The sequence below is a fragment of the Camelus dromedarius genome, chromosome 19 (assembly GCF_036321535.1).
Source record: "Camelus dromedarius isolate mCamDro1 chromosome 19, mCamDro1.pat, whole genome shotgun sequence".
NCBI lineage: Eukaryota > Metazoa > Chordata > Mammalia > Artiodactyla > Camelidae > Camelus > Camelus dromedarius.
The window spans coordinates 18768304-18783115 of NC_087454.1; the positions used below are offsets into that span (position 1 = coordinate 18768304).

The 14812-nt window shown below is 33.6% G+C and overlaps 1 protein-coding gene across 1 annotated transcript; it reads left to right on the forward strand.

Moving 5' to 3' along the window:
* Window positions 1–8870: 8870 nt before the first annotated feature.
* On the forward strand, window positions 8871–9809 carry LOC105084577 (olfactory receptor 2J3). Its single transcript, XM_010974718.3, has one exon. The coding sequence runs from the start codon at window positions 8871–8873 to the stop codon at window positions 9807–9809; it is 939 nt and encodes a 312-aa protein (XP_010973020.3).
* The last annotated feature ends 5003 nt before the right edge of the window (window positions 9810–14812 follow it).

Here is a 14812-nt window from a genome sequence, read left to right on the forward strand (position 1 = left end):
ACAAAATTTCTCAATGTTTCCTGAAAGCCCAAATCATTGAGAAAGGTTTTCTAAGCCATCAAGACTACATCCAGCTGACTTCAGTAAATTGCCATAGAAAAAGCCTGTAAATGAAGTAGTTGGAGAATTAGAAGATATCTTGATATTTCACTAGGAGAAATTTAATACATGCAAAAGCTTTTCGATGTGAAAGAAAGCTGTAAGAGGGAAATAAAGATATTTATTCAGACTTTTTTTTTCTCTAGTTAGTGAATGTATTACAAATAAAAATTGCTGCTAAGTAATATGCATTTCCAACACTCAAGTTATAGCATGTGTTTATAAAATAATCTTACCATTAATAGTATGCATACTGATTTGGAAATAAAATTGTTGGATGGAGCAGATATCATTTAAATAACCTCTAATAGTTACCTGATGCCTGAGGTCTAGCAATCTGTGAAAGAGAAAATAGTCAATTTGCAAAGCCCTAAACAATAAGTTGAGGATCATAAGATTTATCTTTTTATTCAGTCTTAATGTGCCTTTGACTTGATGACCATGATAAGTAATTCAAACATTTCAGTGCCTATAACAATTAATTCTGTTTGTGTCTCAGAGGTCACTATTTAAACCCAAGATTCTGGAGTGAGTATTTATTCGATAAGTAATTCAAACATTTCTGTGCCTATAACAATTAATTCTGTTTGTGTCTCAGAGGTCACTATTTAAACTCAAGATTCTGGAGTGAGTATTTATTCAGAAGATATTTATGTGTTTGTTTATGTTCATAAGTTATAAGAGCTCCCTTGAATTAAAATTATGTACCACAAGGAATTACTTTAATACAATACATAAGCATAAATTGACTGCCTCATGATATTTACATGCTTAAATGTTATGATTCTCATCTCTGAGTCATAAAGCAATTTTAACTCTGCTTCTGTAAGATAGTAATTGTTGTGATCTACATTTGAGACAGTGTAAAGTAGACAGAAACAGACGTTCTGGGCTGAAATCCTGTGCTTCCAGTTATCAGCTGTGTGAACTTGGGAAAATTACTTAACTTTTTGGTTCATCAGATTTCTTATCTGTAACAGAATGATAGTAATAGTACATGGTTTAAAGGGTTAGTATAAGGATTAAGTAAATTTAACATATGTAAAATATAATATTGGATAACACATAGCAGTCAAACAAGTATTAGCTAATACTACTTCAATCAATTCTGGGATCTGTATGCTGTAAAAATTTTCATTTTTATCAGTCTTGGGAGAGCTCATACTGGTATTTGACAAAACATGGTAAACACTTTCTCTTTTTCAACCACTTCTTTTAGGACTATATACATATAGTGTATATGTATATTCTCTATAAATATTATTATTCATAATGGTGATAGAAACATAGAATCAATCAATGGCACATTTTTGTCTATAAATATTCTAAACATACGGATACTTGAAAACATTCACTTTAATTAAAGATCTCAATTTCACTCATGTTTTTTCTCTTCCCCTTTAGTTTTCTACAGCTCTCCTTTACTTTTTTAAAGATTTCTTTAAAGTTGAATTTGAATATCACAATATAAGTCCCAACATAAAAATATACAATTTTTGTTTTAAAAAATGAAGAATAAAAACATATATAAAATTTCATGTACATATATCTACTTTAATAATATTACCACACAATGACTCCCTAGTCCCTTGCTTCTTATTCTGTAATAATATTCCATGGGTTTTCTACTCTGGCAAAATTCAGAGAAATCATCTAGATTCTTTAATTTTTGAAAAATTTTCCAGGAATGGGTAGATCCAGATCTTGAAACAGGTGTTTTTGTCCTAGACATACAATATAATGTCTTTTTGAATGCCCTTGGCTAAATCAAGATGTGTTTTTCTATTCCCTTTTTATTTACCCTTTTTTTTCCTTGTTTGCTTTAGCCCCTTACTTATGGGAGCCATTTAAATGAAATTATTAGCAGTATCTCTCCATTTGGCTGCATTTCAGGATAACTGAGATGTGTGGAAATTTTAGAAATACAGAGTCTGAGACTCCTATGCTCTTACCAGGGGTTCTAGTCTTCTCTGTTTATATTGTCTCTCTGGATAATGTTATATAGTTCCGAAGCTTTAAGTGCCATCTACATGTTGATGGCTTTCACATTTATATTTCCAGTCTTCTCCATTGAGTATCAAACTGGTAGTTCTAGCTGCCTAATTTCACTCACTTTTGGATATCTAACAAAAATATGAATCTAACCATGACTAAAATAGAACTCTTGATTCCTACTGCACCAAATCTGCTTTCACCCCAGTCTTCCTAATCATAGTAAATGGTATAAACATCTACCTATTGCTGGCCAGAAACCTAAGAGTCATCCTTAATTACTCCCCTGACCTCACCTTGAAAGTCTGAATTATTTCAAAATTTACCCCTTCTCTCCATTTCTACTGCTTCTACAAGACACTGAGCAACTATCTTTCCCCGCTGCCCCTGGTCAACCACATTATCCAATGGCCTCCTAACTTGTTTCTCTGCTCCAACTTTCTTCGTCTTCAATGCATTCTCCATGTGGCAGTCAAAAAATGTTCTTACATTTTTTTTTTCATTTACATGTTTGAAATCTTCCAAGACTCCTGATGCACTTAGAATACAATTCATACTCTTTACCATGACCTATCAATTGCTCCATGACCTGGCCCCTGTTATCCTACCCACCTTCTCTCATTCTCTTCACCCCTGTGTCTCTCCAGGAATGCAAGCATTTAAAGGGTTTTTGCATTGCCACATTTACCTGCAATATTGTCCCCAAGTTGAGTTCCTTATTTTTACTTTGTTTTTCAGCTGTTATCTATTCAGTGAGGCCTTCCTTGACTGCCTAATCTAAACTAAGACACTCCCCACTCCAGTCATTTTCTTTCACATTTTCATATTTTTTTCCTCAATGGCCCTCACTCTACATTTTGCTTTTTTATGTTTTAGTCAGTTTGGGCTGCTATTACAGAAATGCTGTGACTGGGCTGCTTAAATAACAAATATTTATTTTTTATTGTTATAGAGGCTGGGAGTGCCAAGATCAAGGTGCTGGCAGATTTGCTGTCTGGTGAGGGTTCACTTTCCTGGTTCATAGATGGCAGTCTTATTGCTGTGTCCTCACAGGGCAGAAGGGGTGAGAGAGCTCTCTGGGGTCTCTTATAAGTGCAGTAGTTCCATTAGTGAGGGCTTCAACCTCATCACCTAATCACCTCCGAAAGGCCTTACCTCCTAGTACTATCACATTGGGGGTTAGGATTATATGAATTTTTTGGGTGGGGGACACAAACATTCAATCTGTAATATGTATCTTCCCACGATTAAAACATAAACTCCAAAACAATATTGTTTTTATCTCCCTTGCTTACCACTATAACTGAATGAATTGACTCAATACTGAGCATCTACATTTGACACGCAGTAGAGATATAGAAAAGAACAAAATAGATAAAACAGAAAAATTCCTGCCTTCACAGAGCTTACTTTTATTTGAGGAAGACAGGAACAAACAAACATAAAATATAATGAGCTTGATTGTGATGAGTCCTAAGGAAAAAAAGGCAGGGAAGCAGATTGTGCACTTCGGAGGGTAGGACAGTGTGGTATTTGGATTATCCCTAGTCAGATATGGCCTCTGAGAAGTTAAACCTTGAGCAAGAGACTCAAAGAAAGCTTTTTAAAAAATCATCAATAAAATAGTCTAAAGAATACGGTTACTTTGTATGGAATCTTAGGGGTTTGGGGGGAGTCTGCCTATATCAGTTATCAAGGTTCTCACTAAGATAAAAACATAAATTTGGATGCAATTAGTATGCTTGAATATGTCTTTCTTCACAGTGAGAAAGAAAGCAATTTAGGGAATTATTTTACAATTAGGCAACCAACTGTTTTGGTCAAAATCAGGGTTAATCTGTAGGTACAGTGTAGTACTGCTTGCCAGTCGAAAGGAATGATGATATAGTTGTATATCCACTGAGATAGTATATTGTAATTTTTTGATAATAGTATTTAGAGTTTTTTCCTTGACTTATTCTTTTAAAAAAAATCGCATCAAATAAGTCTCTCTTCAGAAATACTGTTCATGCAAGTCTTGATATCTTCTCTTGTGCTTTTAGGAATTCTGTTTCCCAATATTTCCAAATAATAATTGGTCAGAACCTGTTGGCCCTGTGGAAAAGCTGCACTTGGCATTCCCTGATGATGCTCTAATGGCTTCCAGTGGCTCTTCCTTGGTGCCTGGAAGAGGGTGCAGCATATAAAAGGGACCAATCAATGTTTGTTGACTACACAGCAGTTATAACAACCCCTGATGTGTATATTAAATATTATGCTGAATAAATGTTATCTAGGATATATACATAAAATGTAATAAAACTAATTCATTATATGATATGGTAGAAATCAATTAAAACTTTATTATTTTAAAATTTTTATACAATCTTTAAAAGTTACACTCCATTTATGGTGTTTACAAAATATTGGCTCTACTCCCTGTGTTGTACAGTGCATCCTTGTAGCCTATCTTACACTCAATAGTTTGTACCTCCCACTCCCCAACTCCTATATTGCACCTCCACCATTACTATCCACTAGTTCATTTTCTTTATCTGTGAGTTTGCTTCTTTTTCTTATATTCACTAGTTGTATTTTTTAGATTCCACATATACGTGATATCATACATGATTTGTTTTTCTCTATCTGACTTATTTCACTTAGCATAATACCCTTCAAGTGCATCCATGTTTCTGCAATTGGCAAAATTCATTCTTCCTTATGGCTGAGTAGTATTCCATTGTGTATATATATATTTATATCTTTTTTATGTTATTGTAAATAGGATTGTTTCTTAATTTCCCTCTGATAGTTTGTTGTTAGTGTATAGAAAAACAACAGATTTTTATATATTAATCTTGTATCCTGCAACTTTACTGAATTCATTTAATAGTTCTAATTGTTTTTTTGGTAGAGACTTTAGACTTTCTAATATATAGTATCATGTCATCTGCAACTAGTGACAGTTTTACTATTTGTTTTAAGTTTATTTATTTAATTAATTTATTTTTTAGTGGGGGAAGTAATTAGGATTATTTAGTATTTATTTATTCTTAGAAGAGGTAGTGGGGCTTGAACCCAGGACCTCATGCATCCTAAGCATTTGCTCTACCACTTGAGCTATACCCTCCCCCCTCAGTTTTACTTCTTCTCATCCAATTTGGATGCTTTTTTTCCTTTCTCTCTTTTTAAATGAGGGGGAGGTAATTAAGTTTATTTATTTATAATTGGAGGAGGTACTGGGGATTGAACCCCGGATCTTGTGCATGCTAAGCATGCCTTCTACCGCTTGAGCTATACTCTCCCACTCTGGATGCCTTTTATTTCTTTTTTCTTGCCTGACTGCTATGTCTAGGACTTCCAATCCTACATTAAACAGAGAGTGGGCATCCTTGTCTTGTTCCTGATTTTAGAGGAAAAGCTTTCAGTTTTTCACTGTTGAGTATAATATTAGTTGTTTGTCATAAATGATTTTTATTATGTTGAGATATGTCCTCTTTATGCATGAGTGGATATTTTTATCATGGGTGGATATTGTCTGTGGCTCCTGCTAGACTCACATGAGCAGACATGGAATATAAAAAACAGGCTGCAGCATTAGCAATGTGATTAGGTACTGGGAAACAAAAATCCCACCCTGACAAGGAGATTTTATGGGAAGTCAAGAGAAATTGTTAATGGAAAATTTTTGAAATAATGAGGGTGATAGAGATCATCTGAATATTCTGTACAAAAGGTAGGAATGATATTTATATTATTTTCTAAACTTTTGCGGGCAAAAGTTGGAACTGAATTTAAAAGACAACCGGGAGGGCATGAATGACGTAGGTAGTTTCTCAAAGAACACCATATTAATAAGAAAAAGTATAGTTCTACTGTGTCTCAATTTTTCTGTCTCATGCTCCCAAACTTTGCCTACTTCTAATCACTTGTCTTGTAAATTTGGGCTTTAGCCCCATCAGGAGCTGTGGGGAAAAAAAATCAGGTGACTCAGTACACCCATTCCTTTTGTGTCCATACAACTCAAAGCAACTCTTTCCATTTTGGTTGGTGAAAAAAATTTATTGTCATTTTAGTACAAGTACAATATCATGTTGAAAGCATGTCTGTGAAGAGTTTTATCTTGTGAATATTGTACCAATCTAACCAAGAAAACTCCTGAAGGGCATTAATTGCTACTTTGGGATTTATCCTCCTAATGGCCCCAGTCAGGGAAAGAAAGTCATATTATTCTTTTTGTTTCTGTAAAGGCCCCATTTGCTCTGGGGTAAGGGACCCATCCCCTGATACTTTAAATGCCCTAAAGAGTTCCCATGTTCTGCTAAAAGGAAATCTTTTGGACAAACCTTGCCTTTCTCTTCTGTGGCAATGATAATCACAGTTATTTTCAGACTGCTTTCCATGGTTAGATTATGTACATTAGCAAAGGTGGAAGAGAAGGACAATTAGGTTAATGTTCTCAGGTCACATGACAACCAGAGAGCCTCCCATCACTTTACACATGATGAGGGCATAGACAGAAAGAGAACAACAGGGAAGGTAGACAAACACAGGAAGGTCAGTATTGAAAGAAGCTGGTGTAGCACTAAATCAGGTTTAGTATAAAGGAGTGAATATGACAAGAATTAGAAAAATGTCTCTTAGTAACAATGGGGGTGAGAAGAAAGTGCTAAGCCATTCACTTTCCCCATAATGTTTGACTTAAGGGAAGAGAGAAAATATTTTATTCCACAGTTTATAAAAGCTACCTTTAATAGGATCTTCATTTCCTTCTTTTCCATTAAGAAGAAGATCAACCATAAAGCTTTGAAATTTTCTCTTCCTGAATTCTGTATTTTTTTTTTCATCCCTTATCTTCATCCCTTTTTTAACTTTTAGAAGAGTGCTGAAAGACAGGTCATACAAAAAATACCATAAAACTGCTACTTTCTTTTCATTAATGACATGAAATTCAGGCAGCTTTATAAAGGAGGAAAATTATGTCTGCATCAGAAAAAGTACCCACAGCATTTGAATTCAAATATCTTGTGATGTATTAACTCTTATTTTACAGAAATTAAATCTCTTGGAATTTTTCCATTATCCCTCAAAAGGTTAGTAGTCATTTACATTACCAATAATATTAAATGGTATATAGATGTCTTTGTGCCTGCCTAAAGCAGTCTTAGCCAAATTCAATATTCCTAGATCTCCAGCTTGTAACTCAACCAATTAGACATCTCTTGTAGCTTTTTAAAGAGTCAAGGTTACAATATTTGGGCCAATAAAAGTTCCCCAAAGACTGCAGGTTGAATCTGTCTTTTGTCATATTGTATCAGAATGTGAGATGAGCAGAAGGGGCAAGGCAAAGCTATACGGGAATATTTAAATGATGGTTTACTGTGTCTTGCAGCAATAACTATATAATAAATAAGTGTTTATTCATTCTATGAATGATTGATAATGCACAGGAGAAAATGAGTAACTGAAAATCAAACTATTAGTATACATTTAAATTTCTTAACTTTATTTTTTACAAAAGAACAAGATGAACTTGTCATTGGATTTTATGTAATATTTGCATGTCTTTGTTAAAAGTTAGTAAATTTTCTATTCAGAATTTCCCATTCCAAAGTGTGGAAATCCTAAAGACATATGATGTAATTATAAGTTATGATTCAGAATTTAATGTCTTAGCTATTGTTTTAAAGCATATGAAATTTTGTGGGAATTATTTTTAAGCCCTGTTGTCCAGGTCTCCTAGCCCTGTGATATGCACACTTTCAATTCCAAATGCCACAATTGGACCCCCTCCCTGCTCCAAACACCTTCCCTTTCTCTCTTGCTCCCTCCTTACAGTTTTCTTTGACTCTGTATTTTTTCTTTTTTTTTTTGGTCTTCCAAATTTAGTTGTATTGTCATTTATGTTTGCAAGCATTTTATCACTGAATTGCTGAATCTATTTTACTTCTCAATTAATCAAGACTTTTGGCTGTTTTTTTGTTTGTTTGTTTGTTTCCATAAAGATCACTTGGGTAAGTGGCTTTACCACCTCAGCACTTCCTCTTTTACCTTCTGGGTACCCTTGTGTGGACATTGTGCGGTGGACCACTTCTGTGAAGTTTCAGCACTGCTGTGATTATCATGTGTAGATACCTGTGCTTCAGCTTAGCTTGTTGTGAATATTAATAAATTGATGTGTGTGTATGCATGTGTCTTTGTTTCTACTTGCATTTGCATATTATTTTTGTCTGGTAATAAGCTCATAGCATAAGTAAACAAGTATGAATATTTTTTCTTTCTATAAACATATTCAACTGAAGTTGAATTTTCTTCACCCAATATTAACATTTTGAAGTTACTACTAAATTGTTTTTCAACTCATGGTAAATTCTCACCTTTACGTAAGATTATTAATACTTCAACTATTTCTTTCTGTGTAATGACAAAATTGCATTAATGCGAAAATGCAGAAAAGGGGATAAAATTTTTTTAAAAAGATTTTTTAAAATGAAAATTTTCTTAGCTGTGGAATATCTTTAATCTTCATTTATCCAAATATTAACTTAGGGATGCATCAAAGAACTCATTCACTTGACAAATTATTGATTGTATCTATAACAGGACAAGTTATAGATTTTAAAAGTATTTTCCTAATGAATGAAACATTAAAACAAAACTATAACAATCCTACTGTCATAATGGCAGTATTTGGAAGTGGCATAGATTTTTTTTTCCCCCAATCAGTTTGCAAGACTTTGATAATGAGTGGGCGATCCTTCAGTTTATATGATTCTTTCTTCAGGTACAGGGAAAAATGAATGATGAAGAAAAACAATGCAAGTTCTGAAGGTTACTTTGTTCTACTGGGTTTTTCCAATTGGCCTCATCTTGAGTTAGTTCTCTTTGTGGTTATCCTGATGTTCTACTTGATGACACTGGTAGGCAACCTGTTCATCATTATCTTGTCATACTTGGACTCCCATCTTCACACTCCCATGTACTTTTTCCTTTCAAACCTCTCTTTTCTGGATCTCTGCTACACCACAAGCTCCATCCCCCAGTTGCTGGTCAACCTCTGGGGCCCAGAGAAAACCATCTCTTACAATGGTTGCATGATTCAACTTTATTTTGTCCTTGCATTGGGAACTGCTGAGTGTGTACTACTGGTGATGATGTCCTATGACCGTTATGCAGCTGTATGTAGACCCTTGCATTACACTGTCCTCATGCACCCTCGTTTCTGCCATATGTTGGCTGCGGCTTCTTGGGTGAGTGGCTTTACCACCTCAGCACTTCATTCCATCTTTACCTTCTGGGTACCCCTGTGTGGACACCGCCAAGTGGATCATTTCTTCTGTGAAGTTCCAGCACTGTTGCGACTGTCATGTGTTGATACCCGTACCAATGAGCTGACCCTCATGGTCATGAGTTCCATTTTTGTGATTGTACCACTTATGCTCATTCTCAGCTCCTATGGTGCCATTGCCCAGGCTGTGCTGAGGATGCAGTCAACCACTGGACTTCAGAAAGTCTTTGGCACATGTGGAGCCCATCTTATGGTTGTATCCCTCTTTTTCATTCCAGCCATGTGCATTTATCTCCTACCATCATCAGGAAAGTCTCAAGATCAAGGCAAGTTCATTGCCCTGTTTTATACTGTTGTCACACCTAGCCTCAACCCTCTAATCTACACCCTCAGAAACAAAGATGTAAAAGGGGCAGTAAAGAGATTAATAGGGTGGGATAGAGAGATGTGACAGATTACCTGTCTGGTAGTTTTTGTTCAGAGAGTCTTATCTATCTTGGAGAATTCCTCTGCTCCTTTGAGACTTAATTTTGGTCTAAAGCCAACCAAGCATAGAAGAAACATTCTATCCCAAATTTGTTGTTCTTTTTATTGGTTGATTCTGAAATATTATCTAGAGAAAACTTTTTTGACTTGTACCACTTTAACCTTTAGTTATTCTGTACTTAGTGTCCATAAAAATTAGCAACTGTGTTTTAAAATTAATATGCTAATTTTTATGGATTGAACATTAGTGTCTACAGAAATAGAGGGACAGTATAGCAAAGACAGACTAAAAGTTTTTGGTGGTTGAGAGGCATTAAATTTACCTAAATGGTAAGAAGATACATAAGAATTCTTTGACTGAAACACATTTTTTTCCCCAAGATACTAAATTATATGAGTGTTGTATCCAGTTGGTCTATATATACACTTGTTACATTGAACAGTATAAAGAATTACCTGTTCAAAATTGTTTATTCATTCACCCCTTTATTCATCTCATTTATTCATTCAATTAATTAGCTAGATCTCTCCTAGATTGTGGGGTTCTTGGCAGCATAGATGAATAAAACATTTTTTTTGCCTGAAGAGAAATCATTCTCCAGTGGCAGATATGAAAGTGTTAAGATAGAAAAGAAAGTATCTGTGCATGACTTAATTTTCACTGGGCACAATGCTAATAATAAGGTAACTTTTAAAAATCTAAAACAAAACAAGAAGTTTGGCCCAAAATCTTGAAAATAAATACCAATTGGTAATTTCTGCAGGAAGTTAATGCTATTAAATGAAATAAAACAGAACAAAACAGAATATGTGTTTAATTTTTAGTTGGCTTAGTTAATGAAAAATGTATCATTTAAGATACCTTAACAGTTTTCTTTTTAAACATCATTAGTCTTTGCTGAATAGTATTAGTTTTTAATGTAGAATGGAAAATTGGCCCATAATCTTTAAGTTGCCACTCCTAGGGATAGAGAGTAAGACTGATAAATCATAGCTGTGAGACACCCTCAGTTAATACAGTGGATGTAGGTTTCTCTTCTCCCTCTACTTTTTCAAGATAGTTAGAGGTATATAGATAGTGGAGGTAACTTCTGAGATTGTGATTAATGGACTGCCAATTAGTGAGAATTTGTGTACTGGGAAAAATTAGGTCAAGTAGAGTGAGAGCATCTAATCTCTGAAGCAGATAGTACTAGGCTCTGAAAACTTGATTCATGTAATGGATGTTTTACTAAATTACCTGAACAAATTATCGATAAAAATCATTGGTACATGTTAGTTTATTTTGATTTTTAAACTTAATTTAATATGAATATTTATCATGAGTAAGGATATTATAAAAATAAACTTATGTATGATATTTTTCCAATTAAAGTAATATATTTTCTTGTTGTCATTTGAGTAAGTGATTTATTACATATATCCCCACCATCACCATCTGAAATAAATCTACTTTGCATATCCTACTTCAAAGTGGAAGATTTGTTCAACTGAAGCTAGTCAGCTTATATGGCAGGGATAGTGTTCCAAGGACAATTATTTTAAAGTAATATCTTGGAAATTCATCACTTTCGTAGCTGTAATCCAGATATTAGTAGTAGTTTTTCACCTCTTTTAAGATCTAGATGTAATTAACCTAGATCTTATTGAATGGCTTATGAAACTAAGAAAAAAAATCTCCAGGATTTTTCCTAAATATCTTACTTGGTCTCCTTGCTTGGATTGACTCTCTCTAGGGAATTTGTCTTCTCTTCTCTTCATCCTCTTTATCTTTCACTAGACATGAACACTTAATATATGGTACAGTCTCATGTCTTCGAATCCATCTCCCAACCAAGCCTCATTATATAGTAGAATTTTTCCAAAATAATTGGGGCCACATGATGGGATCACTTCGCATATCACACAAACTTAACTAAATGTCAAAACATGGACTTCTCCTACCTCCATGGAAAACTTACCATTTGGAATTCTACATGAAGCACACTAGCCTTTCAACATACAAATGGCTCCCTTTTTTTCCAGGCCTATTGAAGTATCATTTACATGTAATAAAATCCATCCATTTAAAATGTACAGTTCAATGAATTTTGACAAATGTGCAATTGTGTAAATATCACCAAAATCGAGATACAGAACATTTTCATCACTCCTCAAGGAACTCTGTTCTTTTGCAGTTAGTTCTCTCTCTTTACCCACAGCCTCAAGCAACCATTCATTTTGTCATAATAGTTTTGCCTTTTTTAAATAAAAAAGAATTTCATGTAAATGTAATCATACAGTGTGTAATCTTTGAGTTTGGTTTCTTTCACTTAGCATGATATTTTTTGAAATTTATACATGCGTCCCTCCTTTTAATTGCTGGTTAGAATTCCACTGAATGAATATGGCACAGTATATCCAGTTATCTGATAATGGGCTTTTGGAATTATTTACTTTTTGGCTATTATGAATAATACTGTTATAAAAATTGATATACATTGTTTGTGTGATCAAGTGTTTTCATTTAATTTAGGTAAATGCCTAGCAGTGGGATTGATGAATCATAAACTAAGTATATGTTTACCTTTATTAGAAACTATCAAAATGTTTTCAAAGTAGCTAGACCATTTTCACTCTAAACGACAGTGTATGAGAGATCCAATTGCCCACATTTTCTACAACACTTGGTATTGTCAATCTTTATACTTTCAGTCTTTCAAGTGGGTTTATTAGTTATATCTCATTGTGGTTTTAATTTGCATTTCCTTGAGAACTATGATGTTGACTATCTTTTTGTGTGCTTATATTGTGAAGTTTCTGTTCAAGTATTTTACCCATTTTTATTGGGTCATTCACCTTGTTATTGAGTTTTAAGTGTTATTTATATATTCTTGACTTAAGTCCTTTGTTAGGTAAATGTTTTATAAATACTTTCTTCTATCCTGTAGTATACTTTTTATTTTCTAATAGTATTTTTAAAAGAACACTTTTGTAACTTTAATGAAATATAATGTATTGTTTCTACAGAAAGGTGTGATTGGCATTTTGATTGTGATTGCATTGAATTTATAGACCAATACTGAGTCTTCTGACTCAGGAATATGGTATATATCTCCATATATGTATCTCCATTTATTTACATCTTTTTAATTTCTCTCAGAGCACTGATCTTGTATATATTTTGCTAAATTCATCCCTAAGTATTTAACGTTTTTGAATGCCATTGTAAATGGCATAGAAATACAATTGATTTTTGTATATTGCCTTTGTACCCTGTGACCGCGCTAATGCACATTTTATTTCTGGTAGACTTTTAATAGATTTCTTAGGATTTTCTGAGTGCACAATCATGTCATTTACAAATAAAACCTTTTATTTCTACCTCTCCACCTGTTATTCCTTTTGTTTCGCTATTTATTCTGTTGCACTGGCTACGATTTCAAGGTTAATGTTGAATGGGAAAACTGGGAGGTGAAATCATTGCCTTATTCTCTGTCTTAAGTGGAAAGTATTGTCTTTTACCAAGAAGTATAGTATTAGCTGTTTTTTCATTGGTGTCCTCCATCAGGTTTGGGAAGTTTCATTCTCTTCGTGGTTTGCTGAGGGTGTTTATCACGAAAGGGTGTAAAATTTTGTCCAACGCTTTCCCAGCATTTCTTGAGGTGATTTAATTGCTTTTCTTCTTTATTCTATTAATATGGTGAGTTTCACTGGTTAATTTTCATAGGTTAAACTAACTTTGCCTCCTGGGGGGAAAAAATCCCTTGATCATAATTTATTATCCTTTTAGAGTCATTCTGGATTTCATTTGCTAATCACTTTTTTTGTAAGAGTTTTTGTGTCTATAATCTTGAGTGATATTAAGCAGTATTTTTCTTTTCTTGTGATGTCTTTGTCTAGTTTCTGTATCAACTTAATGCTGGCTTCATTACATGACTTGGGAAATGTTCCTTTCTCCTCTAATTTCTGTAAGAGTTTATTTAGCATTGGTATTATTTCTTCTTAAATGTTTAATAGAATACCAGTGTAGACATATAAGCCTGTAGTTCTCTTTGTGGGAACATTTTAAATTAAAAATTCAATTACCTTCATTGGTATAAAAGCATTAAGATTTTCTATTTCTTTTAAAATCTCTTTTGGTTATTTGTATCTTTCAATGAATCTGCCAATTTCACCTTAGTTGTCAAATTTATTATTTATAATGTTCCTTTATTACCTTTTAATATTTGCAGGAGTCATACTGACTCCACTTATATTTCTAATATAGTAGTTTATATCTCCCCCACTTTTTTTTGAATCAGTCTGGGTAGAGATTTGTCAGTGTTTGATCTTTTCAAAGTAACAACTTTAGTTTTCATATGTTATTTTTAATAATTTTGTTTTATATTTTATAGATCTGCTTTTATATTTGCTATTTCCTTTCTTGTGCTAACTTTTAGTTTAATTTCATCTTCCTTTTTAGCCTTTTAAGGTAGAAGCTTAGATCATTGATATTAGATCATTTCCCTTTGTTTTAAACATAAGCATTTAAAGTTATAAATTTTCTTCTAAGCACCAATTTAGCTGCATCTCACACATTTCGATATTTTGCATTTTAAATTTCACTTTGTTTCAAAGAATTTCTAATTTTCTTTGTGATTTCTTCTTTGACTGAAGGGAATTGCACAGTGGGTGCTATTGTAAAAGAATAACAAGAAAACAGATATGAGAGAATAGAGATTCCAGTTAAAGTGATAACTTCATATAAATCTAGAAATACATGAATATTATACATAATTTCTATCTTCTCTATAGCTTTCCTATTATCCTATTGCCTACTCACACAAGTTTAATGAATTTCTCTTGAGAGCAGAGTCAAAGCAGAGTAATCTAGTGTTTATAGTAAAGACAAATTTGTTACAAGTGCAGGTCATTGTAAACTCCAGAACTAGAGTGCCTTATTGATCAATGGGTGATTTAGATTCCCTGAAAGTAGGCATGAGGGAC